This window comes from Ahaetulla prasina, chromosome 5 (genome assembly GCF_028640845.1).
Source record: "Ahaetulla prasina isolate Xishuangbanna chromosome 5, ASM2864084v1, whole genome shotgun sequence".
Taxonomy (NCBI): Eukaryota; Metazoa; Chordata; class Lepidosauria; order Squamata; family Colubridae; genus Ahaetulla; species Ahaetulla prasina.
In genome coordinates, this window is record NC_080543.1 from 47,940,500 (window position 1) to 47,963,462 (window position 22,963).

General features: G+C 34.4%; 1 protein-coding gene across 4 annotated transcripts in view; it reads left to right on the forward strand.

The window, feature by feature from the left end:
- ROBO1 (roundabout guidance receptor 1) overlaps positions 1-22,963 on the forward strand; it is a 266,683-nt gene that overhangs the window by 17,615 nt on the left and 226,105 nt on the right. For all 4 annotated transcript variants that reach the window (XM_058184557.1, XM_058184556.1, XM_058184554.1 and 1 more), the window contains exon 2: positions 19,513-19,839. In XM_058184557.1, the coding sequence (XP_058040540.1) occupies positions 19,513-19,839 (327 nt within the window). The remainder of the gene's footprint in view (positions 1-19,512; positions 19,840-22,963) is intronic.

A 22,963-nucleotide genomic window follows, 5' to 3' on the forward strand; every position in this document is an offset into this window, starting at 1 on the left:
TATGCTAAAAGATTGCCGAGCCAAAGAAGAAGACAGGAGTGAGAAAATAAATTAAACCTTCCTCCCTGTTCTTTTGGAAACTGCCAGCTAGTTCCCTCCTGCTGAAAATTAATGGAAAATTTGATATTATGGCTCAAGATGAAAGCATGGAATAGCCAAACAAAACTAGGAGATGGAGCTTTGAAGTTTGGCTGTAACCATATCTGATTTCAGTCTTCTGTGCATCCTCCAGTGAATATTGGGTTAAGGCAGTGACAAGTTAATAGAGAAAGTGGTATAATATGTGGTATTATTTAAATGTCAATGTCAGCCTTGTAATTGTATTTTTTGAAGTACTAGATCATGGGTGTCAAACTCGATAGCATCACATGACATCACGTGATGTATTGTGACATTTTTTGCTTTTGCGGAGCCAGGGTGGGTGCGGCCTGTGTGTGATGCACCTGGCCCGTGGGCCACCAGTTTGACACCCCTGTACTAGAAGATGATTGTATGAGTCTATTGGGTGAGTCAATAATATTTTTCATATTAGTTCAATGTGAATATAGTTTTGACTGGATACTGTGTTGAGTATGCCCTGTAAAATCTGAATTTTGTGGTTCATACTACTGTTTCTGTAATTAATAAATAATTAAAATATGCCTAGGTACAGAGTATAAAGGAAAAGATGATAGGAACTATCCTATTGCTGGGACGGTAGTCAGAAATGTCTGATTTGAGATGTCAAATCTCAAATTTAATTTGAGAAAGAATAATTTCCTATTTTTGAAATCTTTGATTAGTTACCAATCCCTTTAGACCATCCATCTAACTTCCCAATAGTCTTCCTGTCTAATGACAGGAGAAATTAAAACAATCTTTTTGGTCAGGTCATATTTTACTGAAATGTGTGTTCACCGCAACAGTTAATCTCAAAGGACTAAATAACATATTAAGTAGACTGTTCTTGTTGTTTTATGGACCTTCATGATTTCTAAAACCTTTGAAATATTTCCAACAAGCGGAATGTATTATTATATGATACTATAATGAAATGGTGAAAGAAGAAAGGTTTTTAATACTTTTTCAATTTTACAAAGTGAATCCCAGGTGATAAACATACTTAATGTTGGCTAAAGTGCATTTAGCATAGGATAACATTATACTTCAAAAGTGATTCAACACAAGATAATATGCTATGTAGGTAATAATGAACTTGAACCAAGAATAGAAGTAGTTGGTTGACAGAGACAGAGGGGGGGAAAGTTTATAGAGGTCTGGCAGGGCAAAGGTGGAATGGAATAGAAGAATGAAGTGAATATTTTAAGTGCTCTATTGCTGAAGATTTCTGATGCTTAAAATAAAAAAAAATTAGATTTACATTACTGTCATTTTTAAAAATAATTTTATTTATAGTTTTTTTTTAACATCCATAGGTGGACAAAGTATTGTCTGGGTCGATATATTTTACACACACAGTAATAATAATAGTAATAATTTTAGATATACATAATCATAATTGTTTAACTTTTAATGATGTGATGACTATTTTTCCTATTTCAAACTTTTACATCTTTTTTCTACCTCTTAATAAAATAGCCACCCTATTAGGAAGTATTCTATCTGTCATCAATTGCTCTTTTTAGAATTTCAATTCTTATTGGTTTTTTGGTAAATCTTTCATTCTTCGCCCTTGGGATCTTGTAGCCCCTTACATCACATTTATTTAATCTTAATATTTCATCTGCCACATCTATCATTGTTGTTGGATCTCTAAAGTACCCATCCATAGTTCTTTCATCATTTTTAAGAGAACTTTCTCATTATTCTCTTCTATATTTTGAAATCTCTTCTATATTTTGAAGTCTGTCTGTTTCATTTTAAGTATTACTACTATCTCCTCCATATCTTTCTCCACTTATATCATTTTTAGCTTTATCTCTTCTATTCTTTCCTCAGCTCCTTCTGGTTTCTCCTCTATTTTCTGAATTTTTTGTTCATCTTTTATTATTATTTGCTGTAGGTTTTCTAGTCTTTATCCTGCATTAATTCCATCATCTCCCCATGATTCCTTGTCATATTTTCCCGAATGCATTGAAACATCAGTAATATTTCTTTATAAACCATATTTGTTTTCCCCTATTGAAACATCTTATACAATGAATTAATAGTAATTTAATATTACACCAAGATGCCAATATCCCAATTGCTTGGAGACACCAAAAATGCCAATGTTAATAGAATTTACACAGTCCTGGAACTGTTCCTTGAAATCTCCTAAATTTAAATTTTCAATTTATACCCTCTAAATTTCCCAAATTTTAAGTCTTATTTGATTTTTCTTCTTTCTTTTTTCCTTTTCGCCTCAAATAATCTTAATAATCCAAATTGGCCCACCAAATTTCCCCAAATGTCTTTAATTCACAAAATCAAATATTCAATTTCAAAGGTGCTTCCTGTTAATTATAATCCACCTTGCCTTAGAGGTCTTCAAAAGGCTCACTCAGGACTTCCAAGCCACCAAAATACCAGTAGATATGAAACCAAAATAAAAAGGCCTTTCAGGTGTTGTTGCCTTTCATTATTTTCTTTGTTGTCTTTATTTTCCTTATATTATCACACTGTTAAGGTCATTTCCCATTGTGTTCTAGTATAATATATTCTTTCGACAGTAGGTGGCACTCCCAATCAAGGTTCCAATGTTAAACAGCTTACTGTCAGAAAGAAAATTTGAGGGGGAAAATATTCTTTTTTTCTTTATACAATTTCTTCCAATAATCAAAAGGTGTTATCCATAATTTAAATAATTTTTCATAGTACTACCAGTTCTAGTCCAGGCTTTCTATATTTTAAAGCTTCAGAATCAAAAATTTGTTTCACTTCTGGGCATAATCTTTCTCCAGGTATTAAATCGCCACTTTCTTAGTTTTGAAGAATCTTTTTTTAAGAATGCTTTTATTTGGGTTTTAAGTCTCTAGTATAGAAGTTGAAAGTTGTCTCATCCAGTTTCTCTCCTCTGTCCACAAACTGCTCCAACTCATAATCTTCTTATCTTATTGTCACAGCTTCGGTCTTGCCAAAATGGCCATCGTCTTTGTTGCCGATCTGGAGGGTTTCTTTAGATCAAATGAGGAAATTCCTGTTTCCTCGCAATCTACAAAGTGTCCCTTCTTTCTTCATCTTCAGGGTGGCTTTGGCCCCATAGGGTTTCCTAGGAGGCAGGTATCTGTTGGGTTTTGCGAAACTCAATGGAGCTCCGCTATCCCATAACTGTCCCACTGCGACGCCAACCAGTCAGTCTCAGTACTGCCATTTTTGAAGTGTTTATTCAGTTGTAAATTACTATATGTTAGCAATCAATTGGTATGTTTAGAAGTGCAGGTAATCCTTGACTTACAACCATTCATTTAGCAACTATCTGAAGTTACAATGGCATTAAAAATGACTTACGACTGCTTCTTGAACTTACATTGTTGCAGCATCCCTGTGATCACATGTTCAAAACTCAGGTACTAGGTAACCAGTATCATTGACTAATCATACTGGTTGCCAAATATCTGAGTATATCATAACTTGTTGGATAATGTCTTCCAGGATCACCTGATCACCATTTCCAACCTTCCCAGCAGGCTTCCAATAAGTAATGGGAGAAGCCAGATTTGCTTAACAAACACATGTTTCACTTAATATCTGCAGTAATTCACTTAAAAACCATGGCAAAAAAGTTGCAAAATCAGGAATAACTTACTTAACTTACTTAAAATGGAAATTGTGATCCCAATTGTAGTTGTAAGTTGAAGACCAACTGTAGATAAAAAGTTATCAATGGCAATTTGATTTAAATTAATACCTTTTTGAAGACTTAAGTATCTTAAAAACATTTTTGCCAAATGTTTAACAGCTGTTAAAATGTTTTAAACTTAACTGGTTTCATCTGTAAGTCCTGCCCACAGTAATAGAATAGAATAGAATAGAATACAATAGAATAGAATAGAATAGAATAGAATTTTTTATTAGCCAAATGTGATTGGACACACAAGGAATTTGTCTTGGTGCATATGCTCTCAGTGTACATAAAAGAAAAGATACATTCATCAAGGTACAACATTTACAACACAAATGATGGTCAATATATCAATACAAATCATAAGGATTGCCAGCAACAAAGTTACAGTCATACAGTCATAAGTGGAAAGAGATTGGTGATGGGAACGATGAGAAGATTAATAGTAGTGCAGATTTAGTAAATAGTTTGACAGTGTTGGAGGAATTATTTGTTTAGCAGAGTGATGCCCTTCGGGAAAAAACTGTTTTTGTGTCTAGTTGTTCTGGTGTGCAGTGCTTTATAGCGTCGTTTTGAGGGTAGGAGTTGAAACAGTTTATGTCCTGGATGTGAGGGATCTGTAAATATTTTCACGGCCCTCTTCTTGATTCGTGCAGTATACAGGTCCTCAATGGAATCATCTCTCACATTTAATGACACTTTAACTGTGCAATTTTTGAATTGAATACAGGATTCCGTTTAATGCTGTCTTGTTTCAGAAAAGCAATTTACAGTATGTCCATTCACATATGCATAAACAAGTACATAGGCTATTTTTGATTTTTTTTTTACATTTTTACTGTACTTTATTGCTGCACTTTTCTTATTTTTATTAATTTGTTGTATGATTATTTGAATTTGCAGGTTTATGGGAAGAAATTTTACCATATATATTCGAGAATAATTCATTATATTGCACTATTTAAATGTCACTTTTTTATTTTTGTAGCATTTCTCCAATTTTAAACTGGAAAGTTCTCACAGTATTCAAATTTGAAATGACAGTAAATATTGTTCTAAGCACAGTTAACAGTTAAAATCTAAAGTAACTTTATTTTACCAGTTGTACTTGCACAATCTGGTACTGATAAATTATATTAAAATATGATGTAACCATACTCTGTAACAACAGCAGGCATTTTTACCAGTTGGATAAAAATAATGTTTGCATATTTCAAACATTTGAATTCTGATTACTGGCATATTTAATACTTAAAATTGAAAGCATTTTAAAGCATTCTGTTTATCTGTTAAAAAATACAATCTTAACATTAGAAAGATCTGATCGTAATTTAATGCATTTAAATGCCATTGGAAAAATGTAGATATTTTGTGTTTAACCTTTGCAGTTGTGGCACAGAGTTTACATAACTTAGATCTTTGAATTTTAATGGGTAAATGGAATAGTAAAGTAAATGCTTAATGTAGTTCTTAATCAAATTATATTCATTCAGTCAAGATGAAAACAATATAATAAATTTCTATTTTTACTTGCATGATTTAAAAATTACAATGTTTTGCCCAAAGTGTTGCCTTTTTATAATGAAACTCTCTTTTGAAGTCATCTATTCTTTTATTTCCCAACCCCCATGTCAAGTTGTATTTGACTGCTTTGATACATTGTTCCTCATTTCTTCTCCATTCCAAGGTTCAGCTACTCTGAAGAATGGGTCTTTTTTGTAATAATACCATGCTTGCTGGTGCAATTAGTAGGGCTCTTGCTAGCGGTAGGAATAAAACCATATAGCCTCTCATGGATTTATATGGGAAGCTGTGAGCTTTTTTGATTAAAGTAGCTTACACATTAGCAACAACAAGACATTAACCTCAATACTGATCAGTGAAAGCATTTTGTTTTAATTATGTTTTAAAATTACATACATACATACATTCTCTCTCTCTCTCTCTCTCTCTCTCTCTCTCTCTCTCTCTCTCTCTCTCTCTAACACACACACACACACACACACACACACACACACACACACACACACACACACACTGGCTTGATGGCTGGCCATTTCTATTCATAAGGAAGTTTGTATAGCAATTGACGTGTGACAAGGACTGGGGAAATCTTGGTTCAAGGTCAGCCACAGTGAAAAAAAACCCACTCACTGATTTTTAGCTTATTCTTTCTAAAAGAAATCATAGTATCTTGGAATGTTAATAAAATAGTTTCTTATACAATTTGAAAGAGATCTGGGCTTTAGGAAATAGCAATGTAGCAATAAAAATAGCAATACCTATCTAGGAAGAAAAGTTAATATAAAGCCTTATGCACAACTACAGGAATGAGAATTGTCAAAGATATTTAAGTGGAAAGCTGAATCAGAGGAATCTAGCATTTAATAAATGCATTAAGAATCTACTTGTGTGCATGTAAATATTAGAAATTATGTGTCTTTAACTCTAAATTCTTATTTTCTTGCATACAAAGGTAGTTTATTCTTAAAGTTAAATGAGCTGACATGAAATAATATCATTGCTCTTATAGTAAATGAATAAGAACTATTTAGAGAAAGCTCTTTAAAATTTATAAACATGTTTGGCTAAATTACAATTACAAAACTATATAGGAGATTCAGGACTGAGTATTGCTAATTATTCATGAAAATATTATATGTTAAAATATTTTAGAATCTCAATACATATGAATAGAATTCATATGTAACAATTTTTTGCCTTTAATTTATTGAATAAAGCAAATTAAGTGTCCAAGTTGTTCATTTTCATGACCATTTGGTCTTTTCTGATAATTAACTGAAAGCTAGCACATTATGTTAATCTAACATGCAAATATACAATTTACAGTGTAGTTTATATAATTAATTGGATTTTGGTATATTGTGGAACAGTTTGGCTAGACAACCATATGTTACAAATAACCTTTTTTGCACAGGAAGCACAGCTAAGTATTGGATGCTTTTTAATTAAGTATCTGTATACCAGATTTTTTTTATCTCTTTTGTCTGATCCATTGCTTTGAAATTCTAAAATGTGGAATAATTATAAGTAGGACATCTTCCCCTTACTGCTGAAATAGGACAACAGTTATTAAGTACTAAATAATAAGAAATTTACTGGAATAGTCAAAAAGCTCCTTCCTGCATAGGAAGATTGTTCCTATCTATTGTATTAACTAGAAATAAGGTTTATTCTGCAAGTTTTATCATACAAGGTGATAAAATCTATTAGTGTATGAAAAACCTATAATCTGTTGTTTTATTTTTGTTTGTTTATTTTTCAAAGCTAATTCGTGATATCTATAACAATCAACTGAATTGCTAATAAAAATACATGTTGTTTTAAATTGAAGCAAACAAACAATCATCAGATTCTTACAGTTCTACCAAAGTGTTTCAGATCAAACAAAGCAGAAATCTGGAACAATTCTGAGTGAGTCTGGAATTATTTTATGAGGCAGATAGAGAAAAGTTGAACCAATTTCCCCCTCTCCTTTCTTTTCAACATGGCACATATATTGGTCCACCATTTCTTAATCTCTTCATCACTTTCCATGCTTCTCTTAAACCAGTGATGCCACCAATTTCAAAATGGCGTATCCCATCCACCTCAGTGTCTGTATTTTTTGTTCCAAAAAAATAGTATAGTATAGCCTTTATTGTCATTGTACATCATGAATACAACAAAATTGGTTTTATCTCACTGGTGCAATCCATGACAAAAAATACAAACAACATAAATAGTATAAAGAATAAACCCTATGTAAGTAATGGGGGGTGGGGGAGAAAAAAAAGGAAAACTTAGTCATACGTATCTGCATGTGCATGGAATGATTGTGATTGTGTTTAAGAGTCTGATAGCCCAAGGATAGAAACTATTTTTAAATCTATTTGTTCGGCTGGCTATGCTTCGATGTCTTCTGCCCAATGGTAGAAGTGCGAAGAGACACTGAACAAGGTGTGAATCATCTCTGATTATCTTCCTTAGTCTGCTAAAGCAGCGAGACCTGACAATCTCATCCAGTGGTGTTAGAGGGCAACCAATGGTTTCTTGTGCCGAATTGATCACTCTTTGTAGTGCCTTCCTGTCCGCAGCAGTTAAACCAGCATACCATACTGTAATGCAGTATATGAGGACACTTTTTATCCTGGACCAATAGAAAGAGGTCATCAGCCATTGTTCCACCTGATTTTTTCGCAGGACTCTAAGGAAATGAAGTCTTTGTTGGGCCTTGCCAATCACCAGGGACGTGTTGTCTTTCCAGGTGAGATTTTGACTAATAAGCATTCCCAAGAATTTAAAAGAGGAAACCCTTTCCACACAGCCCCCCTTGATATACAGTGGAGCAGGTTCCTCTGTGCTTTCAGAAATCTAGCATCATCTCCTTTGTCTTACTAGTATTTAAATGTAAGTTGTTTTTTGAGCACCATGTGGATACCTTCTTCCCTGTATGCTGATTCGTCCCCTCCAGTTATGAGACCCAGCACCATTGTGTCATCTGCAAACTTTATTATGCGGTTGGATGGTTCAGAGGATATACAGTCATGTGTATACAGCGAGTAAAGATAGGGGCTAAACACACAGCTCTGAGGGGAGTCTATGCTGAGCTTCAGGGTCGAAGATGTAAAGGAACCAACCCAGGGATGAAATGCTCCTGGTTTGGACCGGATCGCCTGATCCGGTAGCAATGGTGGCGTGTGGTTCAGAGAACCGGTAGCAAAAATCCCCGCCCCCCCCCGCCCCAGCTGAGTTGTGCGATCATCAGAAGGTTATTTGTTTTTTACTGTTAAAAGCATTTTTTCTTCGGCTGACAAAATGCTTTTAAAAGTAAAAAAAAAGCCTCTGATGATCATGCAGCTCAGCTTGGATTGTCAGAACCCTTTAAAAGCATTTTTTCTACAACCTGTTCAACCGAAGAGGTTGTAAAAAAATTCTTTTAAAGGTTCTAGCGATCAGGCAACTCAGCTGGGATCACAGGCTTTTAAAAAGCATTTTTTTACAACCTCTTCTGCCAAAGAGGTTGTAGAAAAAATGCTTTTAAAAGTTAAAAAAAAAAGTTGGCCACACGCACCCAGTCACATTACCCCCACCAACAAGCCACACCCACAGAACCGGTAGTAACAAATTTTACATTTCACCCCTGAACCAACCCTTATTGTTTGTGGATGATCCATCAGGAAGTCTTTTATCCAACCACAAATAAGGGGAGGGAAATTCAGATCAGTCAGTTTTTCAATGAGAATGCCTGGTAAGATGGCATTAAAGCAGTGGTTCTCAACCTTTATAGTGCTGCGACCCGTTTAATACAATTCCCCACGATGTGGCGACCCCAATCGTAAAATTATTTTCGTTTTGAATTTATCACGCCTGAAGCCGTATTGGCTAGCGATCTGAACTGCTTGCGATTGCCTTGAGGACGGAGGCATTAAAGCGGAGACTCCTCCCCTATTAAGTTTATTGCGCCTGAAGCCAGATTAGGCTAGCGATTGGGAGTGATTTCAGCTGGCTTGAGAGGGAGACATCAGAGCAAAGATTTCTCTCTTTTTTTAATTCATTGCGCCTGAAGCCGAATTCGGCTAACGATTTGAAGAGCCTGCAGCTGGCTTGTGGAGTCAACCATTGGAGCGCGATTCTTCGACTCGCAAGTATACTTCCCATATTTCCAATGGTCTTAGGCGACCCCTGGCAAATCGTCATTCAACCCCCAATGGGGTCCTGACCCACAGGTTGAGAACCGCTGCATTAAAGGCTGAGCTATAGTCTATAAAAAGCATTCTGATATAATTCCCAGATCTCTCAAGGTGGCTCAGTGCAATATATAGGTGGCTCAGTGCAATAGCAACATTCCTTGCTATTATCTCTTTACATGCCAGTGATGACTCAATATGGCATATTCTCTCTTCCGTGACCAGTCCACTGTCTTACTACTTATCCACCCTACTAGTTGACCCACCCATCTTCCCTACTATTTTCATCTTCCTCAACTGTTAACAGTGGCAGATGTTGTCCAGGGATCAAAGCAATTTCTGGCCCCACCAACCAATTTTGTTCCATGTACAGATAAAAATAACTGAGCCACAAACCATTCAAAATGTTGGATAACCATCTGACTGAGATGGTGTAGGGTTTCCTGCCTGGGCAGGGGGTTGGACTAGAAGGCCTCCAAGGTCCCTTCCAACTCTGTTGTTATATATAAAATCAATTGACCAGTGCCAGTGTTGTGCATAAAAATCCATCCCTGAATATTAGTATTTGAATAAACAACTTTTACAGGTTCTGGAGTGTTAAGAATTTGAATAAATAGGGGAGTCTGTTTTTGTGTGTTTGCTTTTAAAGGTTTATCTATGTGGTTGCTAAGAGTCGACATCAACTGGATGGCACATAATCAATCTGCTTTTGGAACGATTTAAAAAACACAAGGAGAGACAGGTCCTGTCTTTAGTCTGTGGCAAATAATGATGCTGTGTCTTTTTTTCCCCCCTGCCCCCCTCCCAAATTCTTTACATTTGATATAATGAACAAAGGCTCATTTTAAATACTTCTTTACTTCCCATAGCAGTCGGTTCAGCAAATAAAATAAAATGTTAGAACAAACATCTGGCTTCATTTGCAGACATAATGTACTAGTTAGCCAGTAGTAATGCTTCATCCTTTCCCAAAAGCTTGCAATGGATTTTCTTCTAGTTTTGTGGGTTGTGGCCTGCCAGTGGAAAAAATGTTCTTCAAATAAGGTTCACAGTGTTGTTTCAAAGACAAAATACTGCTTTTAATTAGGAACAATGTATCATATGAAGCACTTTGATTTATAGATTAACTCAAAACAGCAGTAGATGATGATGACGAAGACATAAGGATAAGGAAAATATATGTAATATGTAATATTGCTGTTTTTCTGCTGAAAGGAAAGGAGCCATTTCTTATTATACAAGTATTGCTTTCAGTCATTCACAGCCTTGTTCTTTCTAAAAATATTGGGTCCCCAGGCCATGCTTTGTAAGAATATTAGTAACTGTGGATTAATTATCAAGTTGGTCCTAGTTTGAGGTACAGTTTAAAATAGATAATTTTATAAATCAATAATGTAAAAATTAATATTACTGAAATTATTTTTATGAGCAAAAATACTAATTCAATAAAATTTAAAGCTTAAATTTCAAATTTTAGTGTACACTACATTTTAATGTAGTAGTCTTATATTAATGCTGTTAATAACAGTAAGCATTTCATGTTTAAGAGTTCAAGGTTTTATAAATATTTTTTCTCATTTGGTTAAATTGACTCATCAGAATTGTTAAACTTAGATTTCATCACAATATTGTTTTATTTATGGAACATTTCTATGGAATATTAAAAATTTCAAAATAGAGAAATCCAGTTTTTTAAATAAAGTATATCTAATTTTTAAACTTTTTGCATAACATACTGATTAATGAACCAGATTTATTCTTAATTTAACAGAAAATCTGTCAATTTTTTTTCAGTTTCTCATTTTTTATATATTATATTCCTCTAGCATCTTTTGTTGTTTGGGTCATATACTTTAGAAAACATAGTTTAACAGTCTCAACTGGTATGGCTCATATATATAGTACATAAATTATAATACATGCTATGTAAACTACTTTATGTTGGTGTGGATTAATTAAATCAGTAAACTATTACCACTCTAGAGTCTGGTGACACATCTCTTAAGGTTAATTGTTTGGAATTCCATAATTTTATGTCATCTCTGTTAAAAATTTAAAGATAGTTTTTTTTTTAAAAAAATCATCCAAGAAACTCCAGAACAATTGTGCACCACAGCTTTGTAATAAACATGAAATTTAGTCTTATCATGTGTTGAGCTCAGCTGTTTTTTCAGAGTCTAATTTCTTCTTTATATTTTAAGAGCATATTTTCTAATAGCATCTATAGAGGAAGCTATAAACAAAGTGAAATGAATAATAGCTAGATTTACAAGATATTGGTAAGAGATGCAATCTATCAAATGGCAACACAATATTTTAAATGTGTTCTGTTTAAGTTACATACTAAGTTTTGGTTCTATAAAGTAGCCATAATCCCTCCCCTGCCAAATTAGACTAATAAAGTGGTGTCTTGATACCATCTGTCTATGCAATGCAACCACTCCCATGACCTCTGTTCATTTTTTAGCAAAATGCTCCCCCCTGCTATCCCCCAATTGTTGTTGCTCCTCTGTTCACAATATTTTACACAGATGGTAACTGCGCATGCAAAAAGGGAAAAAATTCAGATAATTAAATGTGCTCTGCAGATTTTTGGTATAATGTGATATGTTGACAATGTTGAATTGGCAGTAAGAAAACCCTGAGGAAATCTGGACAGAAAATGAAATGGTAGTAGCTCGTTTTACAGTTAATACCCTTTAACTATTCTGTTGTTCTAGAAAACTGTGATGTGAGAATGTAAATTCTTTCAGTGGCGGTATGCATTGAGGTCAGATCTTGCTTAGTTTTATGAATACTTATTTAAACAGAGCAGTATTTCTGCATTACTTTTATCTTCAGTACAGTTCAGAAGTAACTGATAACATCTGAATGATGGTTATTGTTAGAACTCCTATTCTTGATACTATATACCACTAAAGGTTCATATTTTTATTTATATGAGTCGTCACTAAATTCTGTTCATTTTATTATATGCTAGGTGCTAAAATAAATTCTGGTGAACTAAAGCAGGATAGAGTAAAAAGGAAAACATGTTTTGTTTCTTGAGTAAGAACATATATCAGAAACAAATATCAAGCAAATATTAGAAACAGACTATAACTACAAATCCTTGATTGTTATAGCAAGTATATTAAAGCAATTGTACCTGTGTACATAGAATTTCATAGGTATAATACGGTAGACCTCAACTTATGACCACAATTGAAACCAAAATTTATGTTGCTAAGTGAGACATTTGTTAAATAAGTTTTGTCCCATTTTATGACTTTTCTTGCTATATTTGTTAAGTGAACCAGTTCAGTTGTTAAGTTAGTAATAAGGTTGTTAAATGAATCTGGCTTCCCCATTGAGTTTGCTTGTCAGAACGTTGCAAAAGGGAATCACATGACCCCGGGACACTGCAACTGTCATAAATATGAACCAAATTTCAAGCACCCAAATGTAAATCACATGATTATGAGGATGCTTCAACGTTCATAAGTGTGAAAAATGGTCATAAATCACTTTATATTATATGTTTGAACGGTCACCAAATGAACTGTTCATATGTATGTTTGAAATGTACATACTTAGTTATGAGAGCCAGCTGGGTGACCTTAGGTGACTGTATCTCAGTCCAAATCACCTCATAGGGTTGCTGTTTTGGGAAAAATAGGAGGAGGAAGGTGGGTATCTTGAGTTATTGGTAAAAATAATAAAGATGGGATTTAAATAAATAAATATCAGAAATTCAAATATATGAGAATGATTTTGTCTACAAATGGTTTCAATGCTTCTCCCAACTCCCCCAAAAGTCATTTACATATTTAGGTCAGTTTGTGATATGCATACAGTGTAGCATATGTCCCATCATACCTGAAAATGTTAATCATGGTCCTCCATCTGTGAGAATTTGGTACTTTTTTGTGTGTGTAACATCATAACAGATGAGCTATGCTGCTACTATTGTTACACTATTAGATGATGGAATAATTAGAAAAATTCAAAATAGATATTGGATTAAATAAATTTTATTAGGAAAACATATTCAAGATTTTAAAACAAGTTCAATTATCTATCTAGCCTGAAAACAATCTCTAATCATAGTACACTTGCTGACATAGCTTTCTGTTCGCATTATGACATCAACAGTTTCCCACATATATCCCTATAACCATTAATAACCAAGAAAGAGGTTTTATAATTGTATGGAAGTACATCCCATAGAATTCAGTGGATATTCCCACTTCCCTCCCTTCCTTCCTCCCTTCCTCCCTGGTATCAGGAGAAATTCATTTTCAGTCACATTGATTTACATATTGCCTTTCAGTGGGGTGGTTGTGGTGGTTCAGGCAAGATAGTCAACTGAAATGGTCTTATGTCTTGTATGCAATGTATCTTCATGGTCTTGAAGCATCAGGTACTCCCGCCACAGCTATTGCCTCTTTTATTCTTCTGAGCAATTCCTCTTTTTTCTATTTTGGATTGTGAATCCTCACTGGTGATATTTCCCTCACATTAGTTTCAAGGGCCTTTTGGGCCTCATATCTGGCTCTTTTGCCAGGCTATGGGCTGGGATGTTCAAGCCCCTGCTGAGTGAATGGTAGTTTACGTGTTGATTGGAATTGCCATCTGTTTGCTGTTTATGAGGATTGTTATTTTTATATTTCAACCTAGATTGATTGAATCTAGATTGGATGAATGAAATGAATAAATAACTGTATATTTACATCTAAACATGAATGTTTGCCTACCTTATTAGGTTTAATATGGGCAAAATGAAAACCTTGATGGATCCCAACTGCTTTTCTCCTCTTAACACTTTTTCTAGTATTGTTCAGTAGCTTTTTTCTCACATGTCTGGGAAGAGAGGTTTACAGCTTCAGGATAGGGATATCTGACTTGCCCTGAAAACTGACAATATGAGCTGTTAACCAGTGTATGATGAAACATCTAACAGATTAATCTTTAGAAAAGATGAGAGAAAGTGGAGCAAAATTGTTATAGGAAAAAATAATAATATAATGATAATATTAAATAATATTAAGAATATAACTGGTAGTCCTCATTTATCAACTCACGAATTCCTTGCCAAATAACATCATGAATTAAAACATCATGTGACTATATCAACCTTACAATGTCAGTTTCAGCTATAGTCATTAAGTGAATCACCCATGGTTGTCAAATGTGATATAATGTAACTTTGACTTCTTGCTGAATTCCTCATTGACTTTGCTTATTGCCAGTAACAATGGTATAACCCAGGGGTGCAATCTTGCTTTAAACCATGTCTTTGGTTAAATAAAGTACTGTTTATGAGAAGATAGCACTTTTTTCCCAAACAGACATATTCTTTAAGCTATTGCAATACAGAAATATTTCACTTGGAAGTGCTTAAATTTTCTACATGTTTGCTCCTGATTTGAAAGGCCTTGTATCAGGTCTGTCTTGTGTTGCACTGACTCTTAGTTGCCATCTTCAGTCTAGTAACTGCATCATAGGTTTATTTTTTGACTCACAAAATATTCATTTTAATCAAAAACAAAATTAATTTATATATTCATAAATGTAGTGATCTTCCCAGGGAGGAGTTTCTTGAGAACCATGTTGAACAAGCAGAGAAAAAATGGCTGTAAAATTGTGTGCCACTCATTTAATGGATATATTGCTTACTAAGAGAAGTCCCAGTCCCAGTTGTGGTTATTATTTGAGGACTACCTCAGAGAAGACCACCAGCAGCACAATGTTCTACTAGTTAAACATTTTAACTCTACAGTTGACATGGCTACCAAGTTATGAAGTAGTGCAGATACCATGCCATGGCTGCTATTCCACTAATTTTCTGCTTGTAGGCTGCTGTATTATTTTAGTTTGTACTAGAGAAGAGGATGTTGGGCTAGGTAGAATTTTAGTGATAAGTATTCCCAAATATCCTTTTCTATTTTAAAAGAAATGAAATAATGAAGAATTAAGTTAAAAGTAATGTAATAAAATAAATAAAATATTGCTTCAGTTAAATGTTATGGGGAAGTAATAGGTAAACGAAAGATCATCTCTGCTTGTGCAGTTTACATTCCAAGTTCCTCAGTGACAATGAAAGTTTTAAAGTATTTTTTTAGACTGTTCATTTAGATTACAGACTCCATTAGGGAATAATCATGTTGATTTACCTGCAGAAGGGTCACACCTTTTATTCTTTAGTGCCTCATTAACCTGGAGTTTTCTAATGCTTCTTGAATGTTGGGAATGTTAACTTTAAAGTTTCACTATGACTGAGGTTGGCCACATTCCTTTAGGGATTTGTTACTAATCCTTTAAAAGGCTGTTTGAAATATTTTGTTTTCTAAAAGTATAAATGTGTCTGCAAAATTGCTCCTAAAATTTTGCTTTTCTGCTTTCTGTCACAGGAGATAATAACTCACATAACCCAGAGCTCTGTAAACTATGGGTGTATCTATTATGCAGTAGAAAACCACGCACAAAACCCCACCTTCACTGCATGTTTGAATAGAAGTCAAGCAGAAAAATTCAACAGTATCTACATGACATGTTTTTGAAGAAGCTTCTGGAAAGGAATTAATAAATTGTACTTTTAGCCTTTTCCTCCATGGAAAAATCCTTTAATTCATACCAGATTTTGTTTCTTTTATGTTATATTCATCACTTCAGTTGCTTACTGAGTATTTATAGTACTTACAAACTTGCAGTTTTTCTGTCAACATAGACCTGCATATATCTATTCAGGATCAAGTTGGATCTTCTTTTCAGGTTGACATGTATACAACTGTGCGACTATACAAAATACAACATTGAAATTATTTTGTTATACCCAACTTACAACCTTTCATTTAATGACTATTTGAAGTTAAAATGCACTGAAAAAGTAACATGATCTTTTTCACACAACTGTTGCAACATTCCCATGGTCATGTGATCAGAATTTGGGTGCTTGGAAGCTAGGATATATTTATGACAGCCACACTGTCCCAGGGTCATGTGTCACCATTTGTAACCTTCCCAGCCAGCTTCCAGCGAGCAGAGTCAATGGGGGAAATCACATTTGCTTAATGACTGCATGATTCAGTTAACAACTGCAGGGATTCGCTTAACAACCCTGGCAAAAAGGGTTTAAAATAAGGCACAATTTATTTAACAACAGCAACTTTTCTGTAGAAAATGAGAAATTACACAACAAAATGAAGAAAAACAGCAAAGCTTTAGTTTAAGGGTGTCGAGCTTAATTTCATTGAGGGCTGCATCAGAGTTTTGTTTGACCTCAGGGAGCTGGGTGGGCATGGCCAGGATGGGCATTGCCAGCTCAACATCACTCATGTCGGGGTCACTTGTGATGGCCTGGGCGGGGCTGGGCAGAGGTGGGTTTCAGCAGGTTCTGATCAGTTCTGGAGAAGCGGTAGTGGAAATTTTGAGTAGTTCGGAGAACCGAAGTAAAAATTCTGACTAGCCCCGCCCCCATCTATTTTTTGCCTCCCAAGTCCCAGCTGATTGGGAGGAAATGGGGATTTTGCAGGATCCTTCCCCTGGAGTGGGGTGGGAATGGAGATTTTACAGGATCTTTCCGCTGCCACACCCACCAAGCCATACCCACAGAACCGGTAGTAAAAAAATTTGAAACCCACCACTGGCTCCAAAACGGAGCAGAGCCGCAGGCCGGTCCTTCGCTTTTTCCAAGGCGGCCCCACAAGCCAGATCTAAGCATCCCGCAGGCCGGATCCGGCCTGCAGGTCTTGAGTTTGATACCCCTGCTCTAGATGAAAGTCTTCCTCCACCATAAATCCAATGTTAATTGGTGTGGACCAATTGTATTATTAATATTTTTGTTGATAAAATACCAAATTACCAAATTTTACTGGAGCACAATAGTTACCATTTATAAAAATAGTAAAGAAACTCAAGTAAAGCATAATTAGTAAATTAGGGTAGTAATACACACACACATACACAAATACACTGCAGCAGTAAATTCAGGGACTTGTGTGTAGATTCTAGTGCTGCATTGGCATTGGGAATCAGGGTAGTGAGTTACTGGGGATTTTGAGGTCTTAACTATTGTAGTATGTTAGAGAAATTGGGTATCATCATTTTGTTTGTCCATGGTGAGCAACATTATCTTAAATGATTTCAATTAGCTTTCAGGATTCAGTTTCCAAATCAGAGTAGCTATTCAGGCTCAATGCAGTTTCCTTATAGTAGCAGCAGCTTTGGAAGAATAGTTGTAATATGGCACATTAAAAGGCTTGAGTATTTGCTAGTAAGCATTACTAAAATATTTATCTGCTTGCTACTAAGCCAGAAGCATGTAGCTTTATAGGTTGGCAAAGTAACTTTTCTGCTTTCCCCCCCCCCTTTAATTTGCATATTTATATCTGATGAGGTTAATCAGATGAATAAAGAAACTGATCCCTAACTAAAATCTTCATTAACTTATGAATAGGTGAACTGTTAAGATCTTGTTTCAGTTGACTTCCAGAAAGGCTGATACAACAATGGATAAAATTAAGCTGATTTTTTAAATGTATAATTATGGACATTCATATTAAAACATTTTAGTGTTTTGTCTGCCAAATATATCTACAATTTTAGAAGTAATACGATGTTAGAGACTAGGATAGGCATCTGATACAATCTGGACATTTTAAACTTCACTTTTCACGATGTTCTGTTGCTTTGTCATCTAAATTCATGAATTATGCTAAGTCATCATACAGTTGTGGTTTGATTTAGAATATTTATAATCTATTTTGCTTGCAAAGCACAATTCATGTGTTAGTGTGGTATTGAAATACACCAAAAATGTTTCTTGAAAAGATCATCTGTTAGTGTAATGTGTGAACACCATCACATTCATATTGATGACAAGGTTATTTCAATCTCTGTGTAGAGCATCTCATTGCCTACCGCTATAATTTATTGCTTGTCTGAAATTAAATTTACATCTTGTATTTAATTGCATTGTTTTTAATCTATACAGATTGAAACCAGACTTCCAAATTGATAAACTTTCTCTTAAAGCTGCTTGACAAACACAGTATGATTAAGATTGTAACATTTCTCCCCTAAATTATATTAGTAAAGTATAACAAACCATCAAAAGAGAGAGAATATAGTAAGAAACTATACACATTGCAATGATTAAAATAAACTAAACATAAAGGGAAATCATAAACAGGAAAGGAAAAATTCCTTAAGTTTATTAAGTCTATATAGAAATATTTTGTTTCATGCTCTCTATTTGAGAAAACAGAAATGTATGAATTCACAAATTAATAAGGATCATTTAAGTAAATTTATTTTGCTTTAAATTTTCTACATAAAATATTTCACAATAGAACAACCATATTTTTCGTAGTATAAGACTCACCCTTTTCCCCAAAAAAAGAGGGTGAAAATCTGAGTGCATCTTATACTCTAAATGTAGTTTCAGAGGCTGAAAAAAGCACCAGAAAAGAAGCTTCAGAAAAGAAGCCTCCAAGAGGCAGGGAAAAAAAGCAAAAAAAAGCAAGGCATAGAACTCACAACCAAGGAACCTGTTGCTAAAGTTCACCACCAGTAACAGCTGATTTTCTGGTATGATCCTGGTATTCCAGGAGGCCAATCTACCTGCCAACCAGCTTTTTTTCTTATTTTCCTCCCCATAAACTAAGGTGCGTCTTATACTCCAGTGCGTTTTATACTCCGAAAAATACGGTAAGACTGCAACATGACCCACATTACAACTGACCATAGGGTTGACAATACATCACCCTTAATATATTGAAGATATTGCTTTGACTCTGAACTTTATTGATTTTTTATTGAGGCCTCAAACCCTCTCAATGCAGTGGGGTTGCGGAGAATGGGTTAGCTGTGAACCATCTAATGACCTGCTATGTCCCTCAGATTCTGATTATTCAGTTGAGTCCCTGTGTATTAAAAAGTTGCCAATTCTTGTTAGGTATCCTTATTAACTGTTTAAGGTCACTAAGGATACAATACATCTTTGTGGTTAATTTGTTTTAATCCAAGCTCGAACATTTTAATACTCGTAGAAATTAAAAATATAATTTGCATTTTTAGGTTCACGTCTTCGTCAAGATGATTTCCCACCTCGAATTATTGAACATCCTTCGGATTTAATTGTTTCTAAAGGAGAACCAGCAACACTGAACTGCAAGGCTGAAGGCAGGCCAGCTCCAACGATTGAATGGTACAAAGGAGGAGAAAGGGTTGAAACTGATAAAGATGATCCTCGTTCTCATCGGATGTTGCTACCGACTGGATCTTTATTTTTCTTACGTATAGTTCATGGCCGCAAAAGTAGGCCTGATGAAGGAGTTTATGTCTGTGTAGCCAGGAATTACCTTGGTGAAGCTGTGAGTCACAATGCATCATTGGAAGTAGCAAGTAAGTCTTTTGTTTTCCTTTTTTGTTTGGCAGCTATTTAAATAGAAAACAGTAGAATTATTGTTTTAATGTTAAGATAGAATGAGAAATAGTTAATGCACTGACTAGAATCATTTCCTTTGCATAAAAACAGAGGATATATCTAATCAAGTGAAAGGATAATAATCAGTAAAATCAAAGAGTCCTGATTTTCAAGTATAATTTACAAAGCGACTATATATGCATTTAGAAAAAAAAGTTTTTGAACACTACCCCCTTTGCCATTATAAAGAAACAATGTTGTGTTATCTGGATATAATAATGAAACAATTTTGAAATATTTTAGAATTTTGCCAAACTAATGCAAACTGGGCAAAGTATATGTGTACTAAACAATGTAGAAATAATGTAAAAGCAGTTATTTTGTCATTCATTCTAGAAAAATTGCATTGATAATATATTTAAATAATGGCATATTTATTCAATAATTACATGTTTAAGGTTTATTCTAAGCTCTCTAGTTCATCTACACATGCAGTAGCATCATGCAAATGATATTGTGTTAGATGTGCATTATTATTTGGCAAACATTATCAGTGTGACTACTACATTCCGTAAAAAATTTGTACACTGAAGTACTGGTATATCCACAGTATGTGCATAGGATTAGTAATATCCACAGTACGTGGACAGGGTAAGCGATATCTAGATTAGATAGTCCACAATCTCTTTGCATTTTTCTCTGTTAATTGGAATAATTAAGTGTACATCATGATTTGTGCAAATAGGAATATAGCAGTAGAAATAGCACATAGATTTATATAGTACTCCGTGGTGCTTTAGACTTTGAGCAGTTTATACATTAAGCATATTGCTCCCAAAAATCTGGGTCCTCATTTTACCGACCTTGGAAGGATAGGAGCTAAATCAATCTTGAACTTATGAGGATCGAAATCCTGGCTGTGGGCAGAATTAACCTGCACTACTGTATTCTAACCACTTTGCCAGCATGACTCATATATATTTATTTTTATATTTGTAAAGGTCTATGATTGGTACCTGCAGTTTTTAAATAATATACCTTGAATTCAGCATATTGTTATAAACCTTAAAGCTTGGTTGTAAAGATTAAAGTTTGATAACATCTCTTTCTCTTAAGTGAGCACAACTTTATATCATTTTCCTCTGTCATTTGAGTTGTAAACAGTGGTTTTGACTTATTGTGGTAGCTACAACTCTTTATATAACTGTTACTTTATTTTATTTTTTTCTAAATACATGTATGTCACAGTAATCCGTACATTCATTATATATAATATTTAAGTATTGTACTAGTTCTGTGCTACTGTAGAATGCTTGCTGGAGATAATTTATTTATTGATTGATTGATACAAATAAGCCGTTCCAATAATTTGGGACAACACACAATAACTTTAAACAAAAATCATGGCTACATTAAAGTTTGAAATGACTAATTTGTTTAAAGAGTTTTTAATTAATATCTTTACATATGTAAAGCATCCTCAACTGGGGGAAAAAAGGATAGGAAAAAGTAAAAAGTGCAAGGAAGAAGAGAAAGAGAGAAGATAATAAGGGAAATAAAAAAAAATAAAAGTGATGTTCAACTTTAATCACAAGTATAAAATTTAATGATATTTCACACCAGGAAAGGTTACGGATCTTTATTTTTTTCATCTCTTATCTCATCCTTCATTTGTCAGTTGTAAATCCCCTTTAATTTCATCTATCTTGTCAGCTAAAATTTATTCTAGGTGTTATTTCTTCAACATCTTTTGGACATAGTCTATTAATAGAATCAGATACTGACATTGTTGATATTGTGGCTAATATTTTCTGATTCCATTCTTTGTAAGTCTCCATCATTTTTATTCTTAGAACATTTTCAAACATTTTTCAGAATTGCAATTTTTTTCTTTGCATGAGTAAACAGGAAAGACAGGAATATCAATCATTTGCCCTGCGTTAAATAGAAGGCAATAGATTGGACCACCCAAGCAGGACTGGGCTTAGTTCTACTGTGGTTGGCATAGCTCTATTGAGGCTATGGTTGTGTGCTGGAAAGGAAAGTAATGAAACCCTAGACAAAATTATACCTGAAATTAATCTAGCAGTGTATAGAATGAGATAATAGGAGAAAATTCAATTGGACATGGTAAGAGCTCATTTTGGGCCTCAACAATACCAACACTTATTTCAACTGCAGAATACCATCCAGCAAATCTTTTCTGAGTCAGGTTCTACTAAGGATGATTGGGCAGGAAGATAATTCGATGGACCTTTGCACGGAATTTGCTAAGCATTTGGAAGACAAGATTGCTCAGATCCTGTCAGAATTAGATTCCAGCTAGACAAATATGAAAGAGTTGACTGAAGCACAGTTTTCCAAGTTATCTGAGATACGTTAGTCCGAAACAATTGTATAGATTATCTATATCTTATTAACTATAAATATAATTGTTTGTAGACTATGAGATGACAGTAACCTTCCTCGTACTGTTTAATCCCTCAGTAATGCCATATGGCAATGTATTCTTAACTCCCTAACATAACTAGAAGAGGAGCACATTGTGCTGCGTGGTAGTGGAGTAGTTTAGGTGATGGCAACATGTGAGTAGGGTTGCAGTTCTAGGCTTCTTAATTGTGTGTCCTACAGAATGTAATACACTCCTTTCTAACACTGCTTTGAAGATATTGGCTAAAATCATCCATTAACATAGAGGCAAATATTATCAATACAATGATATATCACTTTACATCTCAATCTATACATTTCAGCCATTGATGTGATAAAATGCTCTCCAAGTGCCTGGAGGCAGTTCAAATCTGGATTAAGTTAAGGCTGAATCCCAGAAAGATGGAGTGGCTTTCAATTGGTAAGCAATTGAGTTCCAGAAGGCTTCCGTCATCAATTCTGGTTTGCTTTTGGTTTTACTATGCTGAATTAAATAGTATCTTGAGGGTCATTCAAAATCAAATACCCTGATTTCAGAGTAGGCAGCAGTTTTTACAAGAAAGTCCTTTTTACAGCTACATCTAGTTGCCAGATATGGTAACTTTTGTGATTGAAAGCTTTATTCATAGTTATTCATGCCTTGTCACTCTCAATTGGATTATTGTAAAGCAT